Source organism: Cebidichthys violaceus, unplaced genomic scaffold (genome assembly GCF_023349555.1).
Source record: "Cebidichthys violaceus isolate CVI_PGR_0920_01 unplaced genomic scaffold, fCebVio1.0.p SCAF_9, whole genome shotgun sequence".
Classification (NCBI taxonomy): domain Eukaryota; kingdom Metazoa; phylum Chordata; class Actinopteri; order Perciformes; family Stichaeidae; genus Cebidichthys; species Cebidichthys violaceus.
This window is the reverse complement of record NW_027176975.1, coordinates 986,858-1,013,787: the sequence shown is the minus strand read 5'-3', so window position 1 is coordinate 1,013,787 and position 26,930 is coordinate 986,858. Positions and strand designations below refer to the sequence as shown.

Sequence of the window (26,930 nt, the reverse complement as noted above, 5' to 3'; positions counted from 1 at the left end):
AGAAAAACATCAGTTTCATCACCTTCCCTCCCTGTTTGGGCTCATCCTGGCTACTGTTCCCTGACTACTTCTGTCTGTATTGATGGTCTGATGTGGGACACAAACAGTTTGATGAGTCTCTGGTTTGAGGTCAGCTTGGTGTGTCAGGGTCACATTAACCAGGCTGACAGTGTGACAGAGAACAAGTCTCCAGCTCGACCTCCTCTATCAGACTGACTGTCTGTGGCTGCAGCAGGTCTCTTCATACCTGAGAGTTTCCAGTCTCCAGTGTGGATCCTCCACTCCAGCAGACAGCATTGTCACTCCTGAGTCTCCTGGATGATTGTAGCTCAGGTCCAGCTCTCTCAGATGGGAGGGGTTGGTTCTCAGAGCTGAGGCCAGAGAAGCACAGCCTTCCTCTGTGATCAGACAGCCTGACAGGCTGCAAACACACAAAACAACACAAATGTCACATAATCTGAGGGAACTGTGAGGGCTGGAAGGTTTATGTTTATTACTGTCATCACCAATCTGTTTGTGTGTAAACTTTAAACTTTGTACTTAGTCCAAGAAAAGTAATTCAGAGGATCACCTGAGAGTCTCCAGTGTACAATGTGGACTCTCCAGTCCAGCAGACAGCTGCTTCACTCCTGAATCCTGCAGGTCGTTGTTACTCAGGTCCATCTCTCTCAGACTAGAGGACTGGGAGCTGAGAACTGAGGACAGAGCTTCACAGCTTCTCTCTGAGAGGTTACAGCCACTCAGTCTGAAGAGACAAGGATGAAAAATAAAAAACAATAAGTAGAAAAGACAGCAGCGTATTTAAGGTATGATATATGAATCTTAGTCTCTCTGTACTTACAGAGCTTTGTTGGAGGCTTTGACCACTGGCAGCAGCCTCAGAAGAGCCTCCTCTGAAGCAGAGTATTTCTTCAGGTCAAACACGTCCAGATCTTTTTCTGATGTCAGTAAGATGAAGACCAGAGCTGACCACTGAGCAGGAGACAGTTCATCTGTGGAGAGACGTCCTGAACTCAGGGACCGTTGGATCTCCTCCACCAGAGAACGATAATTCAGTTCATTCAGACAGTGGAACAGATTGATGCTTTTCTCTGGAGACACATCCTCACTGATCTTCTTCTTGATGTACTGGACTGTTTCCTGATTGGTCTGTGAGCTACTTCCTGTCTGACTCAGCAGACCTCGTAGGAGAGTCTGATTGGTCTCCAGTGAAAGACCCAGGAGGAAGCGAAGGAACAAGTCCAGGTGTCCATTTGGACTTTGTAAGGCCTTGTCCACAGCACTCTGGTAGACATGTGTTAGTTCAGGTTTGTCTCTAGAGACTTCAGACAGCCGGGAGGTTGTTTGTTCTTCTGACAGCAGATTGACTCCAGAGTTGATGAAGGTCAGATGGACATGAAGAGCAGCCAGAAACTCCTGAACACTCAGATGGATGAAGCAGAAGACCTTGTCCTGGTACAGTCCTCTCTCCTCTCTAAAGATCTGTGTGAACACTCCTGAGTACACTGAGGCTGCTCTGATATCGATGCCACACTCTGTCAGGTCGGATTCATAGAAAATCAGGTTCCCTTTCTGTAGCTGATCAAAAGCCAGTTTTCCCAGAGACTCAGTCATCTTCCTGCTCTCTGGACTCCAGTGTGGATCTGTCTCAGCTCCTCCATCATACTTGACCTTCTTCAGTTTGGACTGAACCACCAGGAAGTGGATGTACATCTCAGTCAGGGTCTTGGGCAGCTGTCCTCTTTCTCTGGTCTTCAACACATCCTCCAGAACTGTAGCAGTGATCCAGCAGAAGACTGGGATGTGGCACATGATGTGGAGGCTTCGTGAGGTCTTGATGTGGGAGATGATCCCTCTGGCCTGCTCCTCATCTCTGAATCTCTTCCTGAAGTACTCCTCCTTCTGTGGGTCAGTGAACCCTCTGACCTCTGTCACCATGTCGACACACTCAGGAGGGATCTGATTGGCTGCTGCAGGTCGTGTGGTTATCCAGAGGCGAGCAGAGGGAAGCAGTTTCCCCCTGAAGAGGTTTGTCAGCAGCACATCCACTGAGGTGGACTCTGTAACATCAGTCAGGATCTCAGTGTTGTGGAAGTCCAGAGGAAGTCGACACTCATCCAGACCGTCAAAGATGAACAGAATCAGGAACTCTTCAAACCTGCAGATTCCTGCTTCTTTGGTTTCACTGAAGAAGTAATGAACAAGTTCCACCAAGCTGAACTTCTTCTCTTTCAGCACATTCAGCTCTCTAAAAGTGAATGGAAATGTGAACTGTATGTCCTGGTGGTGTTTGTCTTCAGCCCAGTCCAGAGTGAACTTCTGTGTTAAGACTGTTTTCCCAATGCCAGCCACTCCCTTTGTCATCACTGTTCTGATTGGTTCCTCTCTTCCAGGTGAGGCTTTAAAGATGTCTTCTTGTCTGATGGTTGTTTCTGGTCTGTGTGGTTTCCTTGATGCTGCTTCAATCTGTCTGACCTCATGTTCATCATTGACCTCTGCAGTCCCTCCCTCTGTGATGTAGAGCTCTGTGTAAATCTGATTCAGAAGGGTTGGGTTTCCTGCTTTAGCGATCCCCTCAAACACACACTGGAACTTCTTCTTCAGGTTAGATTTGAGTTCACGCTGACAAACTGGTGCAAAAAGTCCTGAATGAACCCACAACAAAGAAGATCAATGAGTCAAAGAATAGATTTCAACATGTCATGTCCTCAAAGAATGAGTCTATGAATATATGATGGTCCATCTCTTGAGACAACAGTAAACGTCACATTTATCCAGCATGTTAAATCTTTAGAAATCCTCTTACTGCTCTGCAGACAGTCAGCCAGGTCCTCCTGCTTCATCCTCCTCAGGAAGTTCAGTGTGATCTTCAGGAATGCCTCTCTGCTTCTCCTCCTCTGCTCTTCATCCTCACCGTCCAACACCTCCTCATCCTCCCTCTGACTCTCTAAGCATTCTGGGTAATCTGAACTCAGTCCCTTCTGGATCTTCTTCAGCTCATTCTTCACAAAAGTGACCATGTTCTCCTCCAGCAGCTGGAACAGAACATTCTATGAATGACACAAACTAAAACCATGGAACCAAACATCAGATCCATGTTGGACAGACTGACGATCAACTGGTCTACAAAGTGCAGCATGGAGATGATTGTGAACAGAATAGATGTAACAGTAGTTGTACATGTACAGACCATAAATATGGAGTCCAGTGTTTGATGCTGCTGGGCAGACTGACCTCTGGGAACCTCTGAGCTCTCCTGGTCCTCTCTGTGGAGGAATCATGAACAATCAGCTCACATTGTGTCCGTCCACACAGAGACCAACACATGGTAACGGTTTTTATCTAGTTTAAAACGTAGTAAAAGTTACGTGTTGGGGATATTACTCGTTGAACAGCAGTTTATCTGTTGGTACTTGGTACACTGATGCTGGGACTGCAACACTAGCTCACCTCAGTCTAGCTAGCTAGCCGTGGGTGTTAACAGTCTACAATCAAGCGGCGGCTCTTCATCGTTCTGGCTACTTCAGCTCCACTGATGGCCCATCGGCAGAGGTTTCAAGCTGAAAAGGAGCTACGATCCATCGAGCGGCTCATGGAGGACATCCTCCAGAGCAGACGGAGCTGTGTTCCCGGCTAACATGCCTCGAGCCGGTGAGGATCCAGCAGGACCGTGGATGTGGTCCGAGGCTTTGGCTTGTTATATAAAATTGGGCAAATGATTGATCAAATGTAGGTCTATTTCCGAGCTTTTTGGGCTATCAAAGCACCCGTACCGTAGCGCCACGAATAGACGAGCATCACATTTCAAGCGCCGGCTGACGTGAACGACGTTCTACGGATGACGGATGACTTGACCGCAGTAGCAGCTTGTGGCAACACTCATCCTCACTCACTCACTCTGTCATCACATGTTTATCTCTCATCCTCACTCACTCACTGTCATCACATGTTAATCTCTCATCCTCACTCACTCACTCACTCTGTCATCACATGTTTATCTCTCATCCTCACTCACTCACTGTCATCACATGTTAATCTCTCATCCTCACTCACTCACTCACTCACTCACTCACTCACTCTGTCATCACATGTTTATCTCTCATCCTCACTCACTCACTAACTCTGTCATCACATGTTTATCTCTCATCCTCACTCACTCTGTCATCACATGTTTATCTCTCATATTCACTCACTCACGCTAAAGGGGTTTTCCCGCCGTTAGCTTGTTAGCTTGTTAGCAGCTAAGTTCAGATGCAGCGATGACCTCAGCGGTGCTTAAACGTTTTACCCACACGTCTACTAAATACTCCGGTTGTAACTCTTTAACTAAGAACAATAACACACGTTCTGATCTTATAACTAGTCTACATCTCTCTCTCTTCACCGCTGTCCCTCGTTCTTCTCTCTTTCTCCGCTTCGCGCTCTCCGGTCGTTAGTCCCGCCCCTCTAACAACCCGGTAGGTTACCAGAAAGTCTCCTCTGAGTCTCCTGATTGGCTGGCGACACATTGACACCTGACCAACCAATCCGGTAAGGACACGAGAGGTTCAAGGGCAACTCGAACTGTAGGCCACTTCAGTACTTTTACAAACTATATTTCTCAGCTTATGAACACAAACGTCAAAGAACACGTGTAAACAGATTAGCAGACGCTTCACATAGTTGGAGACTCAATACTGAGATTTGTGAAGCTCTCAGGTACAATGACATCCTGTGATTTCATTGATCTCTCCTTGACATCATCCCTCTGTCCTCACTGTGATAGTGAACGCTGCCACCGATGACGTCGTGTCGAGACAATCCTCAAAGTTCATCATGAACCTGAGTCGTGTCACGGTCTTGGTTTTGTTTAGTTTGTTTCCTGTTTTATTTTGAAGTTCCCTGCCTCTTGTGTCCCGTGTTCACTTCCTGCCTGTGTGATTGAGTCCTCCTGTCTGATCACCTGCACCTCCTCAGTGTATTTAAAGCCTGTGTTCCTGTCTCAGTGTTGGTTCTTCTGCTCTGATCTTCCCGGTATGTTCCGCTGTGTTCCCTGCTCTCATGGATGTATCCCTCCTGCTTTATCTTTTAAATCACCTCATCCTGTTTGGTGTTTTGTCCGTTCTGGATTGTTTGTTCCTCCCTTTTGGACTCACCTCTGTAAGTTTTGTTTTGGACTATTCTTTATTAAAATCACTGTTAAACATCCTTCTGCTCCTGAGTCTACCTGCATCTGGGTTCATCCCCTGTTGCCCTCTTTGTCTCCACCATTGAAAGCCTGAGGAGAAGGTGGACCCTGTCTGGTCCAACTACCACTATGACCAAAGGATGTGAGCGTTTGAGTCTTTGTACTGCTGCACCTGTGGACGCAAAATATATAGACTCACTAACAAGACCATATGTGTGACTTAGTGTGAGCTTCAGTGTATATCAGGACCATATGTGTGACTTAGTGTGAGCTTCAGTGTATATCAGGACCATATATGTGACTTAGTGTGAGCTTCAGTGTATATCAGGACCATATGTGTGACTTAGTGTGAGCTTCAGTGTATATCAGGACCATATGTGTGACTTAGTGTGAGCTTCAGTGTATATCAGGACCATATGTGTGACTTAGTGTGAGCTTCAGTGTATATCAGGACCATATATGTGACTTAATGTGAGCTTCAGTGTATATCAGGACCATATGTGTGACTTAGTGTGAGCTTCAGTGTATATCAGGACCATATGTGTGACTTAGTGTGAGCTTCAGTGTATATCAGGACCATATATGTGACTTAGTGTGAGCTTCAGTGTATATCAGGACCATATATGTGACTTAGTGTGAGCTTCAGTGTATATTGTAATGGTAATTTTTTACGTAGTATATATTTCTCCTCAGTATATTGTATTCATGCATAAGTCATTTTGCTCTGGACTTTGTTGAACTTCACCGTGTCTCTGTTGTGCAAAAGAAGAATTCTCCCTCTCTGTTCACATAGATAACTAACTGTGTTGTATGAGAATGTTCATGCTGAGGCCTTTGGGCTGCTTGTTTTGGTTGCTGGCCGTTTGTTTTCACTTGTTGTTCCATCAGTCTGAGACCAAAAGTCTGAGACTGAGATGTCTGTAACATCGGCCATCGGCCCCCACCTTTGCTCATTCTGTATAAAGAAAGCTTGTTCACTTTTTTCGAGGTTCTTCCTCACTGAGACTGAACGCATTCTGTTGTGATGACTGAAACTTCTCTGCGCAGAGAATAAATACTTAAAAGACAACCTGGTTTTTGGTATTATGTATTTCAGCATTAGAAGACTCACGCAAAGCGGGTATAGGATTTTTTTTCCAACACAATTGGCGTCACAAACAGCATCCCTTGCAAGATCGTCAGGAGCCAACAGGGATCGGTGAACTGGCCCTTCTGCCTCTGCGTACCTCCAGACAAATTTAAGAGAGAGAGGCCCGATCCCTGTCCTGGTCGTCTTCACTGGGATCCTGAAGGACCCGTTGAGTCCAAATAACTACAAATTCTCATTTGGTGAGTCGCTGAAATTGTGAAGAAAGAACAGAAAACTTTATGCAAAGCTATCTGATATTATGCACATTGGGGTTTTATTATGTGTTTCTTGGGGTTTTATTGAGGATGTTGGCGCAACTCGTATTTTAGTAATTTAGCATTTTTCTGAGCAGTGACGATTGGGTAGCTGGAAAACAAGGGTGAGTGTTTGGGATTTGGAGCTAAACACTGAAGTTCTTTGACCCGTAGATAACGAGGCAGGGATGAGTGTCTAGCGTTGCATGTTGCAGACCTTCGAGGAGGTAGACGTTGAGCACTGCAGTCCTTGGACTTGTAAAACGAAAGTCTGTAAGTAAATGTTGTCTAAAAAAGGAGAACTGGAAAACAAGGATGGGTGTTTAGTGTTGCATGTTGCAGACCTTGGAGGGAGGTACGCTAAGCGCCGAAGTCCTTTGACCTATGCTAGGAAACAGAGGTGAGCATTTAGCGCCTGCTCCATCTTGGGGTTAGGCGGTAAGTCGCTTGACCAAAGAGACAAAGAGTCCGTAAGGACAACTGCGTCTATATAACGGCTTAGACTGGGAGTCTAGAGCAACGGCTTTTATTCAGATTGTGCCAGAAACGAATCTTGAAACTCACGGTGACGACTGTGTTTATATTGTTGAAAGAGATAGATAGACCCATATAAGTGAAAAAGTGAAGATATGGGGGCTAGTAAGAGTAAATGCCAGGTTACACTCCGCCTGATGGGCCCAATGTCATGTTCATGAAAAACAAATATGGGGAGGTGAGTTGCCGGCATCCAAACAAATGAGTAAACGGTTTTCCTGCGGGAGGTTTATTCAGTCTCAATCTGATACAGAAATTATATACAGAGAAAAGAAGAAAAGAGAATGATATGAAAAAAATATATATAATAAAAATAAAAGATAAAGGTGAAACATTTGGAAATGATAAAAAGTCATATAATGAGCCTGAGCAGCCCGATGCCAAGGTCTTACCTCCAATAATAAAATACATGTGGGACAAAGATAATCAGACGGTCTAACAATTGGAAGAATGGATAAAATTGGGGTTCCCTGGAAAAGGCAACTTTAGCCTACGACAAAAATGTGATCAACTCAACCCGTGTCTGGAGCAGAGAGGAAAAGGAGAAGCAGAAACAGATGAAGTGATGTCCAAGAGGTAAAGAAAGAAAGAGATGTGTTTGAATGAGACACATACAACTGATAGAAAAGGAAAATATACTGCTGAACTGTGTTTTTGTTTTTTGTTTTGAATTTGTTTTACATGGTCGAGTGGATCCTGATCTGGTCTCCAACACCGCTGCTGTTTGCTCTCCAGACACAAACAACATTACAGCCAAACCCACCACTCAACACTCCAAGGATGAAGAAGAAGAAGGAGACTCATCAAAACCTACAGGCACCATGTCAACGCTCACAGCTACAAGCCTGTCAATGAACACTGGTGACAATATGAACCTGGATTATCTGAACGTGAGACAAAGAGGACATTACTACAGAGACAGAAGACGTGAAGAAGAAGAAGCCATGACTCATGTGGAGAGTTCAAAGAGCAACTTCACAGAATTCAAGAGAACTATGACCTCCTTTGTGCGTTATCATAAAAGATGTGCGGCATTCACACCAGCCGTAATCAACCTGGAATATGTGATATACCACAGAACTTTGTAAGAAGGCTTTCCTGCCATCTATGAATCTGAAAAACATCACACTGAAGAGAGTTGTGTGATATGGAAGACTGCAACCATATTACAAGATGCTGAACACGCTGAGGAGCAGATCAACGACAGAGAACCAGCAAAGACTTTCATCAGCTCAAACTGGAGGAGGCCCAGCTGACGATGGAATCAGATCATGACAGGAGAGAAGCAAAACTGACTTTGGAAAACAGACACCGGCTGAAGACTTTGTGTGCCATAAAAGTGGCAACTTGGACATTGTCTAAGGGACGGCCCACAATCTCCATGGAGACAGGACTGGTGGGAGGGCTCAACATCAGCAGTCAAGGGGAGGAGCAGGCGGAGGGGCGGACCTCAGTGATGGACCATTCAACGCACACACATTACAACACAGAGGGTGAGTCAACTTTAGATTCTGACTATGACAAACTTGTACATCAATACACACATTAGAAACCATACAAACACCACTCACACCTAAGTTTGTAGAAAGTTACCACAAGACACGTTAACTATTAAAGGTAAATATGTTACATTCTTGATTGGCTCAGGGGAATACCAATTAGTGAAATGTACACAAAGCCCTTATCCTGTATGTTAGATAACATCACAGACAAACATTCATTTCTACCGTCTGATCACTGCCCTATACATTTGGTAGGTAGAGAAATTATGTATGATGGACATTTATTGGACAGAAAATGCTGCTGCTGTCTCTGTTTCTCTGTCTCCCACACAATCTGGGTTGTTTAAGAGGGAGTTCACACATGTGTCCTATGTGTCCTATGTGTCCTATGCATGAGGCCCATTATTGGAGATGGAAGGACATGTCTGACTGGCTGCACAGTAAGACTCAACTCACTTCAGTAATATGTATACAGAATAGAATATGATGTACATCAATGTTAACAGTAAAAGAGTAACTCAACTTATGTTTGATAAACACACACACACACACACACACACACACACACACACACACACACACCATGGTTTGAAATGTTCCGTCTGTAAACATGGCTGAGCTGTCTGAGGTGCCTTCCTCTCTATGGTCTGCACACAAATATGACGTAGGACTGGTGAGGGGTGTGACACCTTTGGTGGTTCACCCAAAATCTGATTTGTGATGATTCTCTGGTGTTGCGCACACCAATCGTTCAGGTAAAGAAAATTCAGACCTGGAGAAACCGACTGAGTGACGATTTGTCTAAGATTCACAATCAGTTAATGCTTCGGTGCATCACGAGCGCCTCAAAGTTCTAATCCACACCATGATGTCACTCATCCCTCCAGACACAGTTTCTCCGTCTTTGACTTGGCCAATGTTTTTTTATATTTGTATTTCTGTACCTGTGCACAAAGAGTCACTTTTGGGTAGCTTCTAATTTAAAGGGACCCGGTGTCCTCAGGGATACCCAGAATGCCCTGGTGTTAAACAGTGTCTTGAGAGACAATCTGGCTAATTTATAGTTACCAAATGGTTCTGCCTTGTTACAACATGTTGATGACATCATGATTTGCAGCCCCACAGAAGAAGCATGCAGATTACAGTAATTCACAATTACAGTTATTCTACTTAAATTTTTGTCTGCAAATGGTCACAAGGCTATCCGTCAGATTGAAATTCACTCTGGATAAAGTTTCATATCTGGGACATGTGATCACAGCAGAGGACAAAACTCTCTCTCCCAAGAGAATACAGGCAATTCAAAATGTGCCTAAAACACAACTAAGAAACAATGATGAGCTTTATATGAATGACGTCATATTAGATCGGTGGATCCTAAACTTCTCACAAAGAGAGGCATCCCTCTCTCCCATGATTCATGGTGAACATCTTTCTGCTCAGAACAAACTGACCTGGACTGACTCCTCGACTGCTGCTTTAATGACATGAAGAGCTTTACTGTGAGCTCTGACACTTGGACTACTTAAACTAGACACACCGTTCACTCAGTACGTTGACCAAAGAGACGTTTACATGACATCAGTTCTGACTCAGGAACATGGGGAGCTCATGGTTCCTTTCTGCCGTTTCACACATTAGATTAGATTAATACATTAGATGTGCCTAACATTACTGTGGAACGATGTATTATCCATTATTGTATTAATATATTTAGCTCTATTAATCGTGAATACAGAACTCATGTAACTCTGTAACTCATGTTGCTTTAAAAATAAGAGGGAAAAGGTAACTAAAGTAAAGACAAACTGTTGAATTCATAATCACCATGAATAAACAGAGATACTCCACCTCCAGATCCATCCTCTCCTACACGGTGAACTGAACTCTATTTTGTTATTTTAAAGATGTATCTAGAGTCCTCAGTAAGCCATGTTTCTGAGAGGGCAATAAATGCAAATTCATGCTTAAGTAAAGACAAATAATGAATTCATTTGTCATAGTTGCTAGGAAAACTTCTTATATTCAGATGACAAGTAAAGAATGCATTCCCTAAAACTGTCTGTGTTATGAAATGTGATGCTCACACGAACGCTTCTGATCCCATTTCAACAGGAAATGCTGCAGCTGATGCTACGACTAAGCAAGCATTTTTTAATTTTTTTTATTATCAGGTTACTCTTTTTAGCTCACAACACTTATGCTAGGTGAGCCTACAGAAATATCCCTCACTTATGATATTCAATTATTGCAGACATTTGCCACATGCTCTCTTCCAGTAGTACGCTAAATTAGCTCACAGCAGAGATAACTTGGTACAGGGGAGATATGTAGTTTTAAGTATATGTGTTATCCACATTTTGTACAGAATTTAATATTCAACAACGTTGTTTAAAACCACAACCTTTGTCTAAAAGACTACCAAAATCCCAGTCTTCTACCAGTGATAAGAGATTGAATAAGATTGAATCTTATACTTTTACTTTGTAACTGTTCCATGCAGGTTATGATCCCTTTCTTCAACTGGTCATCAAAATCTTGATGTATCATCAAAGCAAATAAAAACACAACTTAAATACAATGAGTACAAACGTTTTAGAACATTTTGCACCTCTTATACTAAATCTAAATCTTTGCACTACTGTTTATTTTAGCCTTGGTAATGATACCATTCTATTTCATTGTATACACTACTGTGCATGTTTTTTGTATATATTCTATAGTTTTACTCTGCTATTTTTATTGTATATATTGTGCATTTTTATACTTTAAACTTTTATTTTACTTTAATTGCTTTAGTATATTTTCTGCTGCTGTAACAAACACATTCCCCCTTGCAGGATGAATAAAGTATCTACTATCTACTATCTAAACTCAAGATAACATGATGAGCTGAGCCTCTACATTAAATAATATAAATATCACTGTATTCAAATTAGTTGTTAACTGGCATTAAGGAATGTAAAAGAACTGCAGCGATAAATATTTGTGTTTTATTAAGTTATTATTTTAGGAATTCCAATACAATACGTTATGATGTATCACAGCAGGGATTTATCAGAATAGACTAAGTAGCATCATTCATCTGTAGATTTCAGGATTTTAAGACTAGACTTAAAGTAACGGTCAGTGGAAATAAAGCAAAGAAATATGGAATGTTATTGTATTAATTCAGCATGGTACACAAAAGAGTGCACAGTTTTTTGTATTTTAAAGAAAATGTATTGTTTGCTAACAACTCATCAAGCACCTAAGTAACGTTGATGGAAGGCAGATCTCCAGCACCATGGCACCCATTCCACGGTCCGGGGGGGTGTGGCCTAAGAGGTTCAATGGGTTTTCTGTACTTTTGTCCAATAATAATTGTGTTTCCTAATAATTGATGCATGAGAAACCATGGCAACCAAATAACATAGAACCAAAAACCAGCAACCATCAGATTAAAGAAACGGTTTGTAATTTAACTAAACGGCAAATAAGATGTGATATGAATACACTACATTGATTTAAATTAGCCGTAGACATGCTGTTAGAAAAGAAGGAAAAAGGCCGATCCTGCAACATGTGACTTGTTTTCAATGCCCGACTGTTTTCCTCCCTTAGAGGAGTAGTACTTTAATAGTGACATTTCTGTGTAATACTTATGTTTATTATACCAGCTTGTTATCTGAGAAATATGATCTCATAAAACAGCTCGTGCTTTTCTTTAGTTTACCTGATAAAGGAATCGATTAAACTGACACTTGATTCTGAATGTGCATTATGGTAATATGATAGAATTTCTTACAAATCGTTTAAGTTGTTTGATTATTGTTTGTTATGAAACTCACTGATATGTTGTCTTATGATACTGTTCTACAGAGAGGGTCTGTGTTTCACCTCATCTCAGGAGACTTCTCTTCCCATGTTCATGTTAACATTCCCTAGCTTGCTGCAACATAGATTTGCCTACAATTTAAAAAAAAAAAACAGCTAATGCCTTAACCTTATTGATTAATGATGTGCATATGTAAACCATTTTGAGTATTATGTGTTGATGTTTTGATATGCCCCTGATTGACGACAGGCTACAACGAAATCTGTGTTTTCAACACTTTAATTATTCTGTCTACATGTCAGTCAACTTCTCTAGTCTCGCCTGCCAATGTTAACCAAACTAACTAGTGAACTGTCCAGATGATGCTACGTGTCAATCCGTCTGTTAGACTGTCCTTCAGTGAGAACCATCAATAAATCAGTGTCCCATCAACTCCTCCTGTATTCCCATGAGCACTCTGTTCTAACGACTGCACAATTAGACACTTTTCACAACTATGATAAAGATTGTTTCCTCCACAGGCTTGGTGTTTTCACTACTAATGATGCCCTTAACTAAAATCGTTATGAAATATTATTGACTTATGTTCTCACTTCTAGCAGAGAATATATACTATTGTAGTGATCTAATGTAATGATCAAGGGGAGGATTGTAATGGTCATTTTTTACGTAGTATATATTTCTCCTCAGTATATTGTATTCATGCAGAAGTCATTTTGCTCTGGACTTTGTTGAACTTCACCGTGTCTCTGTTGTGCAGAAGAAGAATTCTCCCTCTCTGTTCACATAGATAACTAACTGTGTTGTATGAGAACGTTCATGCTGAGGCCTTTGGGCTGCTTGTTTTGGTTGCTGGCCGTTTGTTTTCACTTGTTGTTCCATCAGTCTGAGACCAAAAGTCTGAGACTGAGATGTCTGTAACGTTGGCCATCGGCCCCCACCTTTACTCTGTATAAAGAAAGCTTGTTCACTTTTTTCGAGGTTCTTCCTCACTGAGACTGAACGCATTCTGTTGTGATGATTGAACCTTCTCTGCGCAGAGAATAAATACTTAAAAGACAACCTGGTTTTTGGTATTATGTATTTCAGCATTAGAAGACTCACGCAAAGCGGGTACAGGATTTTTTTTCCAACACAATATCAGGACCATATATGTGACTTAGTGTGAGCTTCAGTGTATATCAGGACCATATGTGTGACTTAGTGTGAGCTTCAGTGTATATCAGGACCATATGTGTGACTTAGTGTGAGCTTCAGTGTATATCAGGACCATATATGTGACTTAGTGTGAGCTTCAGTGTATATCAGGACCATATATGTGACTTAGTGTGAGCTTCAGTGTATATCAGGACCATATGTGTGACTTAGTGTGAGCTTCAGTGTATATCAGGACCATATATGTGACTTAGTGTGAGCTTCAGTGTATATCAGGACCATATGTGTGACTTAGTGTGAGCTTCAGTGTATATCAGGACCATATATGTGATGTCTGCTCTGCTTCCATGAGAGGAAGTAAGTGAATGGGGGAGCAGGCAGTGAAGCACAGAATGTTTGGGTTAGGAACAGAAACAGATGTTAGTGAGGACTCCTCCTACCCCCCCACCCTTGTGCACTGGTCCTTTATAAGATGTTCAAACCTGCACACGGGGCTCTTCATCCCTCAGACTGCACACAGGCGCTCAGTGGGATGATTGAACCTTCTCTGCACAGACAATAAATACTCCAAAGACAAACTTTCTTTCCTCACATTTCCTTATTTCAGTATTACAGCACTCACTCGCTACTATTCTATAGTTTTTACACCACACCTTACTAACGGGCCTTTGCTGTCCGGGCCCCTCAGCTGTGGAACTCTCTTCCTGCTAATCTAAGACCGGCAGATTCAGTCTCCTCTTTAAACCTCTTCTGAAGACTCACTTTCACCCTTTGACTTATTTCTACATCTGTTTATTGATTTAAAATCTTATTTTACGGTTTGATTGTTTCTGATTTGCTTTCATGTTTTATTGTGAAGCAGTTTGTAACTTTATTTTGAAAAGGTGCTATTTAAATAAAGTCATTATTATTATCATCACTTTGAAATCCTCACCTTTGATCAACAGAGTGGCGTCCATCTTTGAAGTTAATAAGATGAGGCAGAGACCAGTCACTCTTCATGGACACACAGCTGGGTTCAGGTCCAGGTTCAGGTCCAGGTTCAGGTCCAGGTCCAGGTCCAGGTCCAGGTTGTTCCAGCTTCCTCCTGATAGAAACACCAGATACATTCAGTGATGTAATAATCCTACTGTACTCAGTGTATTTGTACTCTGGTAGTTTTAGGAGACATTTAGCATTAAATCAATGTTTCATGTAGAAATGTTTCAGTGTTGATGTTGAAGCTGTATTCAGTGCAGCAAAGACAGGAAGTGATGCAGTGAGGTGACCATGATGGTTGAAGAGTAATGCTGTCCAATCAGGATGAAGAGAGGAACCATGTGGTGTAACAGAGTTTTACCTGAGTGACCTTCTGACATCTTCATCATCAACATCTTCATCAGTTTGAAATCCTCACCTTTGATCAACAGAGTGGCGTCCATCTTTGAAGTTAATAAGATAAGGCATAGACCAGTCACTCTTCATGGACACACAGCTGGGTTCAGGTTCAGGTCCAGGTTCAGGTTCAGGCTCTGGTCCAGGTCCAGGACAGTGTGGTCCCTGATGGGTCCTGGTCACATGTAGAAACAGAGTCAGTGGATGAAGGACTTTGAGTCATGGACAGTTAGAGATGGTCATCTCACCTCTGAGCTTTGGTGTGTCTGGTTGTAGAGGGAGGGACTCCCTCCTCTCTGTCCTCACACTGATTCATAGCAGAGTCCACACCTTCACACAAACACAACAACATTATGTCTCTTCATCAGGACAAACACACACAGCTCATTCACCTCAACACTGAACACACTCATGGGACAGTTTCCATGTTGTCGTCACGTTGAGCTGCAGAGTCATCTCTAAGAAGTGACGTTCTCAATGCTCTCTAGTCTTTTGTCTTGTTTGAAGACTAGAGGAAGACACTTCATGTGGCTTTTTATTGGCCTTTCTTTGGGATGACGTCACCGTTCACTTCTATTGGACTGACTTTGAAAAGCTCTTCCACGTTTGAAATGTTCCTCTGTTTCCACGTCTACTACATCCAGTCAGAGCATGAAGCAGCTAGTCCAAGAATCCAGAATCAGTCATGTGACCTCGTTAGCTGCTGCTGGATCCACATCACTTTGTACCTTCATGTGTAGAGGAACCACTGAGAGCAGAGCTGAAAGCATCCGTCCAATCATTGATCAGCACATCAGCACTCATTCCTCCTTCACATCAACGTCCTGATTCTCTCTGATGGAGTCACACTGATGCCTCCTCTCAATGAGGCTGTTAGTGGAGCTGTCGCCCTCTGGTGGCTCAAAGGGAAACCGTCACCTTCAACTGACTCATTTCACCGTCTACAGCTTTTCACAATAAAACACCATCATTATTTGTTGGGTTGATGTTCTTATCAAACGGTTTAATATCAGCTGAACATCTTCTTCATGCAGACGGCCACTTAGAGTAGCTTCAGTGTTTGTAACATAACAGACTGTCAAAGTAAAAGCATCTCTCTGAACTCTCTGTGTGTCTCCTGGAGGTCTGACAGTAATCTAGTAGAACACGCTGACAGAGGAGACGAGTGAGGAGACGAGTGAGGAGACGAGTGAGGAGACGAGTGAGGAGACGAGTGAGGAGTCCAGAGAAAGGAGCGTCAGTGAATCCAGAGCTGAGAGAGGAAAGTGGACTCAACTGGCTGTTAGTTGAACCCTTCAATGAAACACTGTGAGCTTTCATCTGCAGATGTTTAGTGATGTGTTGTCTCAATGTAGTGTGCATCATTTATTGTGACTCGTAACCTGAAGCTCACCGTTTACTGCTTTACAGGTGGTTTATACTGATGCCTACTGACATGACTCTAAACTGTTGTGAGCTCATTCCTGCTCTCCAAACACTTTAAAGTCTTTATCTTTATCACATTACAATAATCATCATCATAATCATAATCAATAATAATAACAAACATTAGGAGAACAATAGCTCCTCTAAATCTAAATGAAGTTTAGTGTGTACAGGATGACGTCATCATCCGTCCTAAAGCTGCCGCAAATCGCTCCAAGGAGTACTTCCGGTCCAGATTTCAAAGTAAAGGATCGCGTGAGTTCTTTGTGATTAAGGAACAGAAGAGTAATTTAAGATCCTGTTATTTATTATTAAGACTACAGTCAGTACTAATATGAAGTATTTTACTGTGTACTATGTGAATAATCTAATGTCAAAGTTCCTTCAGAGACCAAGACTCATTCTTTTTGTCTTAATTCACAAAGTACACAGTAAAATACTTCATAGTAGTACTGACTGTAGTCTAAATAGTAATAAATAACAGGATCTTAAATTACTCTTCTGTTCCTTGATCACAAAGAACGAAAACTGGAACTCACGCGATCCTTTACTTTGAAATCCGGACCGGAAGTACTCCATGGAGGGATGTGCGGCAGCTTCAGGGTGGACGAAGACGTCATCCTGTACACACTAAACTTCACTTTAAATCATTTGAGTTCAGCTGACTGAAGAAAAACATCAAGTGTTTCTGTTACTTCTTCTCGCGAGACTGAACTCAAAAGTCACTTTGGTTCCTTCACGAGGAGAGAAGGAGAGAAGGAGCGACACGCGCACTGAAGACTTTGTGACGTGTTGCTCTGTTCTTCTTCACTGGTCCTCCTCTGAAGACCACTTGAACCAGTTTCTGCTGGACCCGAAGGACCAAAGAGTCCTCCAAGAGTCCTCAGTGAAAAGAGTTTATCACTAACCTTTAGAAGAAGAAGAAGAAGAAGCTGCGACACCACGAGCTCCAGAAGTGAAACTAAAGAGGAGCAGGAAGGGAGGGGCCGTCACGAGGAGAGAGGAAACGAGATAAGAGACGTCCTTTCCTCGGTGCGTCACGTGAAGCTACGTCTGTTTCTGATGACGGAGGATCAGCTGATCACAGCTGGAGATATATAATATAAATATAATATCATCATGGTAACTAATACTACTAATAACTAATAAAGACAGTAATCATCACTGTAGAGGAGTTTTCTCTCTGTAGTCTGTTTCCTCTTTAACAAACTGCATTGAGTATTTATACACAGTCTGTGGTATTTATACTGTGTCCTGTTTATAAGATCAGGACCGATTTCTATGCATGAATTATTTACTTTAATATTGTTCTCTGTCTCTGGTCTCTGTCCCTGGTCTCTGTCCCTGGTCTCTGTCTCTGGTCTCTGTCCCTTGTCTCTGTCCCTGGCCTCTGTCTCTGGTCTCTGTCCCTGGTCTCTGGTCTCTGTCCCTGGTCTCTGTCTCTGGTCTCTGTTCTTGGTCTCTGTCTCTGGTCTCTGTCCCTGGTCTCTGTCCCTGGTCTCTGTCTCTGGTCTCTGTCCCTGGTCTCTGTCCCTGGTCTCTGTCTCTGGTCTCTGTCCCTTGTCTCTGTCCCTGGCCTCTGTCTCTGGTCTCTGTCCCTGGTCTCTGTCCCTGGTCTCTGTCTCTGGTCTCTGTTCTTGGTCTCTGTCTCTGGTCTCTGTCTCTGGTCTCTGTCCCTGGTCTCTGTCCCTGGTCTCTGTCTCTGGTCTCTGTCCTTGGTCTCTGTCTCTGGTCTCTGTCCTTGGTCTCTGTCCCTGGTCTCTGTCCCTGGTCTCTGTCTCTGGTCTCTGTCCCTGGTCTCTGTCTCTGGTCTCTGTCCCTTGTCTCTGTCCCTGGCCTCTGTCTCTGGTCTCTGTCCCTGGTCTCTGTCCCTGGTCTCTGTCTCTGGTCTCTGTTCTTGGTCTCTGTCTCTGGTCTCTGTCTCTGGTCTCTGTCCCTGGTCTCTGTCCCTGGTCTCTGTCTCTGGTCTCTGTCCTTGGTCTCTGTCTCTGGTCTCTGTCCTTGGTCTCTGTCCCTGGTCTCTGTCCCTTGTCTCTGTTCCTGGTCCTCTGTCTCTGGTCTCTGTCCCTGGTCTCTGTTCCTGGTCCTCTGTCCCTGGTCTCTGGTCTCTGTCCCTGGTCCTCTGTCTCTGGTCACTGGTCTCCGGTCTCTGTCCCTGGTCCTCTGTCTCTGGTCTCTGTTTCTGGTCTCTGTCCCTGGTCTCCATCCCTGGTCCTCTTTCTCTGATCCTCTGTCTCTGGTCTCTGTCCCTGGTCCTCTGTCTCTGGTCTCTGTTTCTGGTCTCTGTCCCCGGTCCTCTGTCTCTGGTCTCTGGTCACTGGTCTCTGGTTTCTGGTCTCTGTCCCTGGTCTCTGGTATCTGTCCCTGGTCTCCGTCCCTGGTCCTCTCTCTCTGGTCTCTGTCCCTGGTCCTCTGTCTCTGGTGTCCGTTCCTGGTCCTATGTCTCTGGTCCTCTGTCTCTGGTTCTCTGTCTCTGGTTTCCGTCCCTGGTCCTCTTTCTCTGGTCTCTGGTCTCCATTCCTGGTCCTCTTTCTCTGGTCCTTTGTCCCTGGTCCTCTGTCTCTGGTCTCTGTCCCTGGTCCTCTTTCTCTGGTCCTCTGTCTCTGGTCTCTGTCCCTGGTCCTCTTTCTCTGGTCCTCTGTCTCTGGTCTCTGTCCCTGGTCTCTGTCCCTGGTCCTCTTTCTCTGGTCCTCTGTCCCTGGTCTCCGTCCCTGGTCCTCTTTCTCTGGTCCTCTTTCTCTGGTCCTCTGTCTCTGGTCTCTGTCCCTGGTCCTCTTTCTCTGGTCCTCTGTCTCTGGTCTCTGTCTCTGGTCCTCTGTCTCCGGTCCTCTGTCTCTGGTCTCCGTTCCTGGTCCTTTGTCTCTGGTCTCTGTCCCTGGTCTCCGTCCCCGGTCCTCTGTCTCTGGTCTCTGTCCCTTGTCTTATGTCTCTGGTCTCTCTCCCTGGTCTCCGTTCCTGGTCCTCTTCCTGTGAGGCTGGTGGACTTCTTGAGTCCACCAGCAGGTGGCAGCAGTCCCACGACAGTAAAGTCCAACTGAAGCATGACCATGAAGTGTGAGATGAAAGGAGCATCATTAAAACATGTGTATCAATCAGATGACGAACAAAGAACAGCTCCATATGAGAACATGTATGCTTTAAACACACGTGTAGTGACACCTAGTGGTAGAGATGTGAAACACTTTAACGTCTCCAGTCTGAGCTCTGAGGTCACTGAAACAACAACAACCCAATATGAGGAGACATGAAGATCAGTGGTGACACCAGATGACTTTAATAAAGTACAGGATGAACTGTGCTACATCAGACAACCCTCACTGCTGGAGACACATCAATAACATCATTCATCATTCATGTCTTCATTGATTTATCAAGGAGACACATCAATAACATCATTCATGTCTTCATTGATTTATCAAGGAGACACATCAGTAACATCATTCATCATTCATGTCTTCATTGATTTATCAAGGAGACACATCAGTAACATCATTCATCATTCATGTCTTCATTGATTTATCAAGGAGACACATCAGTAACATCATTCATCATTCATGTCTTCATTGATTTATCAAGGAGACACATCAATAACATCATTCATCATTCATGTCTTCATTGATTTATCAAGGAGACACATCAGTAACATCATTCATCATTCATGTCTTCATTGATTTATCAAGGAGACATCAATAACATCATTCATCATTCATGTCTTCATTGATTTATCAAGGAGACACATCAGTAACATCATTCATCATTCATGTCTTCATTGATTTATCAAGGAGACACATCATTCATCATTCATGTCTTCATTGATTTATCAAGGAGACACATCAGTAACATCATTCATCATTCATGTCTTCATTGATTTATCAAGGAGACACATCAGTAACATCATTCATCATTCATGTCTTCATTGATTTATCAAGGAGACACATCAATAACATCATTCATCATTCATGTCTTCATTGATTTATCAAGGAGACACATCAATAACATCATTCATGTCTTCATTGATTTATCAAGGAGACACATCAGTAACATCATTCATCATTCATGTCTTCATTGATTTATCAAGGAGACACATCAATAACATCATTCATGTCTTCATTGATTTATCAAGGAGACACATCAATAACATCATTCATCATTCATGTCTTCATTGATTTATCAAGGAGACACATCAATAACATCATTCATCATTCATGTCTTCATTGATTTATCAAGGAGACACATCAATAACATCATTCATGTCTTCATTGATTTATCAAGGAGACACATCAATAACATCATTCATGTCTTCATTGATTTATCAAGGAGACACATCAGTAACATCATTCATGTCTTCATTGATTTATCAAGGAGACACATCAGTAACATCATTCATCATTCATGTCTTCATTGATTTATCAAGGAGACACATCAGTAACATCATTCATGTCTTCATTGATTTATCAAGTCATGTCAACATTGTGTTGATTTATTTCAGTATTTCTTCACACACCATGATTAGAACTCCTTCAGATACTGTTTGACAGTTTAATATATTTAATACATTCATCATGTTTTCATTGTGAAATCATATTATTACTACATGAACGCAGTGCAGTAAAAACTGCAATAGTTACCTCTGAGATGTAGTGGAGTACAAGTACAAGTAGCACCACAAACCCAAAATACTTCACCAAAGTACAACAACCAGGAGATAGTATTTCAGTACTTGAGTAAATGTACTTTGTTATGATACAATATGAACTGAGGTGAGTCCTGCTTCAGCGTCTTGCGGTTCAAAGTATTTAAACGTGTAACTTTAACATTTGTTAACATGATGATGATGATTAATGGAACATGAATCATTTTCACATCACTGAGTTTATTATTATCACAGATTATTCATGTTCAAAACATTGACACTTCAGATTAAACATCCACAATATGTCACCATTCATCACTCATGTTCCCTCTGCTGAGCCGTCGTTTCTCCCACTGGACTTGAATGCAGCATCTCAGCATGACAGTTTGAGAGTGATGAGAGGTTTGTTTGTTGGTGTGAGTCAGGACCAGGACCAGGACCAGGATCAGGACCAGGAGCGGGACCAGGAGCGGGACCGGGACCGGGACCAGGATCAGGACCAGGATCAGGAGCGGGACCAGGATCAGGACCGGGACCAGGATCAGGAGTTCTCTGCAGGCTTGCAGAAGGAGCCCAGCTGTTTGGTGTTGACGTCCCTCAGCTGCTCCAGCTGTCTCTGTCCTCTGCGGAACAGATACTCGATGTGCATCACGTCCGTCTTCTTGATGCGAGCGTTCTCTCGGAACTCGTCGCGGATCCGCGGGACGAAGCCCGGTTTGTCCCGACCGGCCCGCAGGAAGTGCCGGTACAGAACCAGGACCTGCTTCTGCAGCTTGCTGTGCCGCGCCATCGGGACCGACTCGACCCCGATCAGAACCGGGCAGACGGGAAGACAGGAGTGTCTTCAGCTGCAGTTCGTCTAACGTCCACCAGAGGCTGCTGTGAACTCTGACTGTGTGGAAGTGAAGGGGAAAGTTCAGCACATCACAGAGGACCCTGAACGCACCACGGCGCTCCGGTTTCTCTCCTCTCTGGGGCGTTTTAGGGCTCCGATCCTCGCTGTCCTCTCACAGGTGTCTCTGAGATGAGGGGGGGACGGGGCGCTCTGATTGGCTGAGAGGTCGTCTGAGGTTTCCAGGTGTTGAACAGATGTTGAGTGGATGGAGAGAGGACCAGCTGTGGAATATAGTGTATGGATTAATACTACAGCAGTAAAAGTAGGAGTAGAAGTAGTAGATATGGTGGTAGTTGTGGGACAAACATACAGGTGTAATACTAGCTTATGTCTGAGTACTACAGTAGTTAAAGTAGTAATTGTGGTAGTAGATATGGTGGTAGTTGTGGGACATAAATACAAGTAGAATACTAGCTTATGTATGAGTACTACAGTAGTTAAAGTAGTAGTAGAAGTAGTAGTACTAGTAGTAGTTGTAAGACAAACATACAGGTGTAATACTAGCTTATGTCTGAGTACTACAGTAGTTTAAGTAGTAGAAACAACAATATTAGTATGCGCTAGTATTAGCAGCAGATCAACTGACCACCATGTGTTTCTAATGAGGTTAAGAACGAACAGAAACTGTTAGCTTGCTGCTAACGTGTCAATACAACCAACACAAACACATCATTCATGTTAACGTGAGTTAAACTGGGAGATACACCAGTAACACAACTCAACCAGTTAAACCAGTTAAACTAGTTAACTCAACTTACCTGTTCAATCTGTGGTTCAGACCCGTGAAGTTAACCGTCAGGTAATCAACCTCAATACGACCAGTACTTCATTACTAGCTGATGCTAGCTGATGCTAACCGACTCCGTGTGACCTTACTACGAGTTACAACACCACTGTGAAGCCAGAAGACTACAGAAGACTACAACTTCCGGTGAACGATTTCACAATAAAATACTCATTTCGAAACACGGAATATTACGACTTTTTTATTTGTTATTAATTTAGAAAAATTCAACACATTAAAAGGTCTAGTAGGAATATTGATTTCAGATTCCTTAAAATAATGTAAACTGATGATTTAAATGAATAAATAATAAAATCAAAAACATTCCTTCTTGGTCAAAACACCAGAAATTGTTGTGATGACGCATTTTTTAATATGTATGAGCTGGTGTGTATCAGATACATATTGGTAGAGTAGAATAATAAAGCTTTAATTGATTTATAAACAAGGGATTTTTTTCACATCAAGTTTATTCTGAAAAGAAACCGAACCGGAAGAGAATGCTGATTTCCGGTTTGACTTGAAGGTATCAAATGTCAAAACAGAGCCGCAGCAGTCAGCTCGGAACCAGTGAATGACACTAAACTTAACTCGTTTATCACAGAAAGGTTCGTGCTTTTATTTCTGAATATGTTTCCGAGTGTTTCATAAAACCCGTTTCCGGTTTGGAAGTTTGACGAAAGTGGAAAAAAACGCCTCTTCTGACGACATGAAGCTAACGTTAGCTTACTGAAGCTAATTAGTTTAGCTTATAAATCCATTATTAATCTGCATGTTGAGCTTCTTATTAACAACAATAATCAATTAATTCAGTATTTATTAATTGACGAGTAAAATAAATTTTTAAAGCTTTGTTTACATCAAATAAACATTCATTTAAATATAAAAAATACTTTTATTAGCACTGTTAAATGTAATAATACACTAAGAATAAACAGAAGTACGAACTAATATTATAACATATCATATTTGTCTCCTTAATATATGGCATATATATATTTATATATATTGTTATTGCATCAATGTGATGAAGTACTGATGTATTATATTAATACTTATAATATTGTATTGCACCTTACTTAAAAACATTTACGGAATTAATTAAAAGTTGACAAAATAACACTAAAATGTAATAAAATAATGTGGAATTATTGGAATAAAATGAGACTAAATTAAATGTAAATTAAATGTTGGCTGGAGACGTAAATACTAGATTAAAAACAGTTGTGTTTATGTTATATAATTAGTTTTATTTTACTGCCTTTGTTTTAGTTTTTTATTCTAATTTGAAATATTTCTAGTTCCATATTTAGAATAAGTTTTTACTTTAGTGTAATAAAACACTTTGAGATGTTACTTTACTTCTGGACTAAAGTGTGTTTGTGTACCTGCAGACATGGAGGTGGAGGAGCAGGTGGAGGAGCAGGTGGAGCGGCTGCTGGGCGGTCAGGGCTCGGAGGTGACGGGGTGTGACGTGGGTCTGGAGCAGAGAGACAGCAAACCAGCGTCTCTGAGGAAGAACGTCACCTACATCGTCTGTGCCGTCATCTTCAACGAGAAGGTGACGCACCATCAAGTCCATCGGTCTGCTTCATCAGTCAGCTGGTGTTAGGGTCTATAAGTGTGTGTGTGTGTGTGTGTGTGTGTGTGTGTGTGTGTGTGTGTGTGTGTGTGTCGTCCATCAGGAGGAGGTGCTGATGGTGCAGGAGGCGAAGCAGGACTGTTACAAACAGTGGTACCTGCCTGCTGGGAGGGTGGAGGTGGGGGAGAGTCTGGAGGAGGGTCTGAGGAGGGAGGTGAGACACACACACACACTCTCACACACACACACACACACACACACACACACACACTGTTACCTGGGTTCACGCTCTTGTTTTTGTCTGCAGGTGAAGGAGGAGGCGGGGTTTGACTGTGAGCCAATCACGTTGCTGCTGATCCAGGAGCAGGGACCACAGTGGATCCGCTTCATCTTCCTCGCTACGGTCACAGGTAAGTTCACCACCAAAACTACATTTTACAGATTACATGTGAACACATCACGATAACGTTATAATGTACCTTCAGCCAGTACTCATGTTCACTGAGCAGAGCCTGAAGGCATCACAATGTAACTGAAGTGAACCTCCGTTGGTTAGCCGTTAGCGGTGCTGCTAACGTTACTAGCTCACCTCTTGATTAGTTGTTAACAATGAAACATGATCAGAGATCAGAGACTAGAAACACAAGTTCTACTGAGTACTGGAGGAGAACCATCGTCAGGAGAACTTATTGACGACTTCAATGAAGTGAAACGTGTTCTCTGTTCCAGGAGGGAGTCTGAAGAGTCTGTCGGCTGCAGATAAAGAGTCTCTTCAGGCCTTGTGGTGGGACAGACAGTCTGTCCTCCCTCTGAGAGGACGGGACATCCTGCGTCTCATCGACTGCGGACTCAAGTACGCCATTAAAGCTCTCTGAGCCTTTATGCTAAGCTAGGCTAAAGATGTCTATGATATCTGACACAAGACACTCAGTGTGTCTCTGTCCTTTTCTACAAAAACACAAACTTTAATGTCCTCTGAAAAAGATACCTAGGATCTATTTTATTATAATATCCTTTAATACAGTTCTATCTTATCTCATTACAGCGAACAGAGCATTTTTACGTCTGTCTGTTTGTGATGCATTCAGGTACCGTCAGGATCCCTGGCATCCCGTCACGTTGCCCGTAGACCTGAGCTGCCGTCACGTGGTCCAGAAACTGGTCCTGGTCTTCACCGGCGCTGAGGAGCAGATCTGGATCCTCCTCGTCAAAGGTAGCGGATTTTAATCAGAGCTGTATTTTATATTCCACACTATTCTGTAAATGTGTATATGAACTTTATATATGTATGTATGTATATGTATATATGTATATATATATATATATGTATTTATACATAATAGTGATAGTATTAACCCCCCCCCGTGTCCTGCAGCCCCGGTGCTCCACCTCCCCACGGCGGCGGCGGTGAAGACCCACACGGTGACGTGGGCGGCCAACATGGTGGTGCAGGACGCCATGCCGTCTGCGTACCACGACCACGACGTCAACACGCTGGGCGCCTTCAGCCTGCAGCACAACGGCCGGCAGCACGGGAAGACGGACGGCGTGTGCTTCAATACGCTGGTGGTGCTGGTGCCCGACCACGTCAGACGCAACGAGGACGGGGAGAAGGTGGAGTGGACGGGGACGGGGACGGGGACGGGGACGCCTCCACCGGTGGAAAACCCTCGGTACGTCTGGCACCAAGTCCAGAAACAAACTCTGAGAGAGAAACTGCTGGAGAAGACCAAAAACACCTCCATCTTACCCATCCACAGCCTGTACTGAGCACTCAAGAGGACTCTTATTGTGAAAGGAACACGCTAACTGGTGGCTCTAAAGGGACAGAAGTGTGGTTTTATGAGCGCATGAGAACATGACAGGAATACCAGCGCACTGTACTGTAGTAATACTCTGACTGTGTAGAAGTACCTCATACAACCACACTTCTAAACATCACTACTGTCCCTTTAAGACATAACATGTACTCTACATACATACATACATACATACATACATACATATTTTACATTGTATTATGTCTTATTATATTACTGTATGTTATATTATATGACATGTACTAATCACTCTGCAGATTTACAGATACATATTTATTGTATCCCTTTAAATAGGGAAATACGTTAAGTATATACTCTATATGTATATATATATATATATATATATATATATATATATTTTAATTTAATGCCAAACAAACACAAACAGAAAAGAGTTATTAATGATGAGTTTATGTTTAAATGTCTGAATGTTTGTTTCTTGGCTCGTCCTCAAACACGTTCACTGTGTTGAACTATTAAATAGATTAAAACTTGATTCTCACGTTTGTGTTGACATCTCTACGGTCCTACACAGTTTATTATGTTTACTGTGTATACAACGTATTATTTACACCCTTAGTTTCATAATTCCTGCAAACAAAAGACTAAATTCGACATAATCAGAGAGAAAAGAATCAGAGTTGTTATTCCCTTTATTCTTCTGGTGACGTCATGATGTCATAGTTCATATGTTGGACCTCATGTCTGGTCAGCTGACTCCTCTTGGACCTTCCTGACGCTGTCGTTGAGTTTCTTCAGGTGTTTGGTTCTGTTGTCCAGACGGATCGTCCACTCGTCCCTCAGCCTGGAGACACAGAGGAGGAGAGGACACGATTTATGTCTTTATTTACAAAAAGAA

General features: G+C 42.7%; 3 protein-coding genes across 5 annotated transcripts in view; 1 reads left to right on the top strand and 2 right to left on the bottom strand.

The window, feature by feature from the left end:
• LOC137866820 (NLR family CARD domain-containing protein 3-like) overlaps window positions 1–17,340 on the bottom strand; it is a 65,894-nt gene extending 48,554 nt beyond the window's left edge. Inside the window, exons 1-8 of one of the 3 annotated variants that reach the window (XM_068702975.1) lie at window positions 15,181–16,460; window positions 14,955–15,107; window positions 14,493–14,645; window positions 3,191–3,266; window positions 2,807–3,035; window positions 842–2,645; window positions 572–745; window positions 248–421 (exon numbers count right to left, since the gene is read on the bottom strand). In XM_068702975.1, the coding sequence (XP_068559076.1) occupies window positions 248–421; window positions 572–745; window positions 842–2,645; window positions 2,807–3,035; window positions 3,191–3,266; window positions 14,493–14,645; window positions 14,955–15,107; window positions 15,181–15,284 (2,867 nt within the window). In that variant the 5' untranslated portion in view covers window positions 15,285–16,460. Of the gene's footprint in view, window positions 1–247; window positions 422–571; window positions 746–841; window positions 2,646–2,806; window positions 3,036–3,190; window positions 3,267–14,492; window positions 14,646–14,954; window positions 15,108–15,180; window positions 16,500–17,265 lie in introns of those variants that run through there. The other 2 variants (XM_068702972.1, XM_068702971.1) reach the window with 2 other exon arrangements.
• Window positions 17,341–21,210: 3,870 nt separating this feature from the next.
• Window positions 21,211–22,780, bottom strand: sdhaf1 (succinate dehydrogenase complex assembly factor 1). Its single transcript, XM_068703059.1, has 2 exons — window positions 22,644–22,780; window positions 21,211–22,106 (listed from the first exon to the last, which is right to left on the bottom strand). The coding sequence occupies exon 2, from the start codon at window positions 21,778–21,780 to the stop codon at window positions 21,532–21,534; it is 249 nt and encodes an 82-aa protein (XP_068559160.1). The 5' UTR covers window positions 21,781–22,106; window positions 22,644–22,780; the 3' UTR covers window positions 21,211–21,531.
• Window positions 22,781–23,188: 408 nt separating this feature from the next.
• Window positions 23,189–26,567, top strand: nudt18 (nudix (nucleoside diphosphate linked moiety X)-type motif 18). The gene is made up of 7 exons (XM_068703034.1): window positions 23,189–23,277; window positions 24,064–24,230; window positions 24,355–24,465; window positions 24,559–24,661; window positions 24,981–25,104; window positions 25,340–25,464; window positions 25,627–26,567. Exons 1-7 carry the CDS (start codon window positions 23,244–23,246, stop codon window positions 26,019–26,021), a joined length of 1,059 nt encoding a protein of 352 aa, XP_068559135.1. The 5' UTR covers window positions 23,189–23,243; the 3' UTR covers window positions 26,022–26,567.
• The last annotated feature ends 363 nt before the right edge of the window (window positions 26,568–26,930 follow it).

Coding starts and splice junctions, on each gene's coding strand:
- sdhaf1 (XM_068703059.1), bottom strand. CDS start 21,780: ATGGCGCGGCACAGCAAGCTGCAGAAGCAGGTCCTGGTTCTGTACCGG.
- nudt18 (XM_068703034.1), top strand. CDS start 23,244: ATGACACTAAACTTAACTCGTTTATCACAGAAAG. Junction 25,105..25,339: donor CTCATCGACTGCGGACTCAA/GTACGCCATTAA, acceptor TGATGCATTCAG/GTACCGTCAGGATCCCTGGC. Junction 25,465..25,626: donor CTGGATCCTCCTCGTCAAAG/GTAGCGGATTTT, acceptor CGTGTCCTGCAG/CCCCGGTGCTCCACCTCCCC.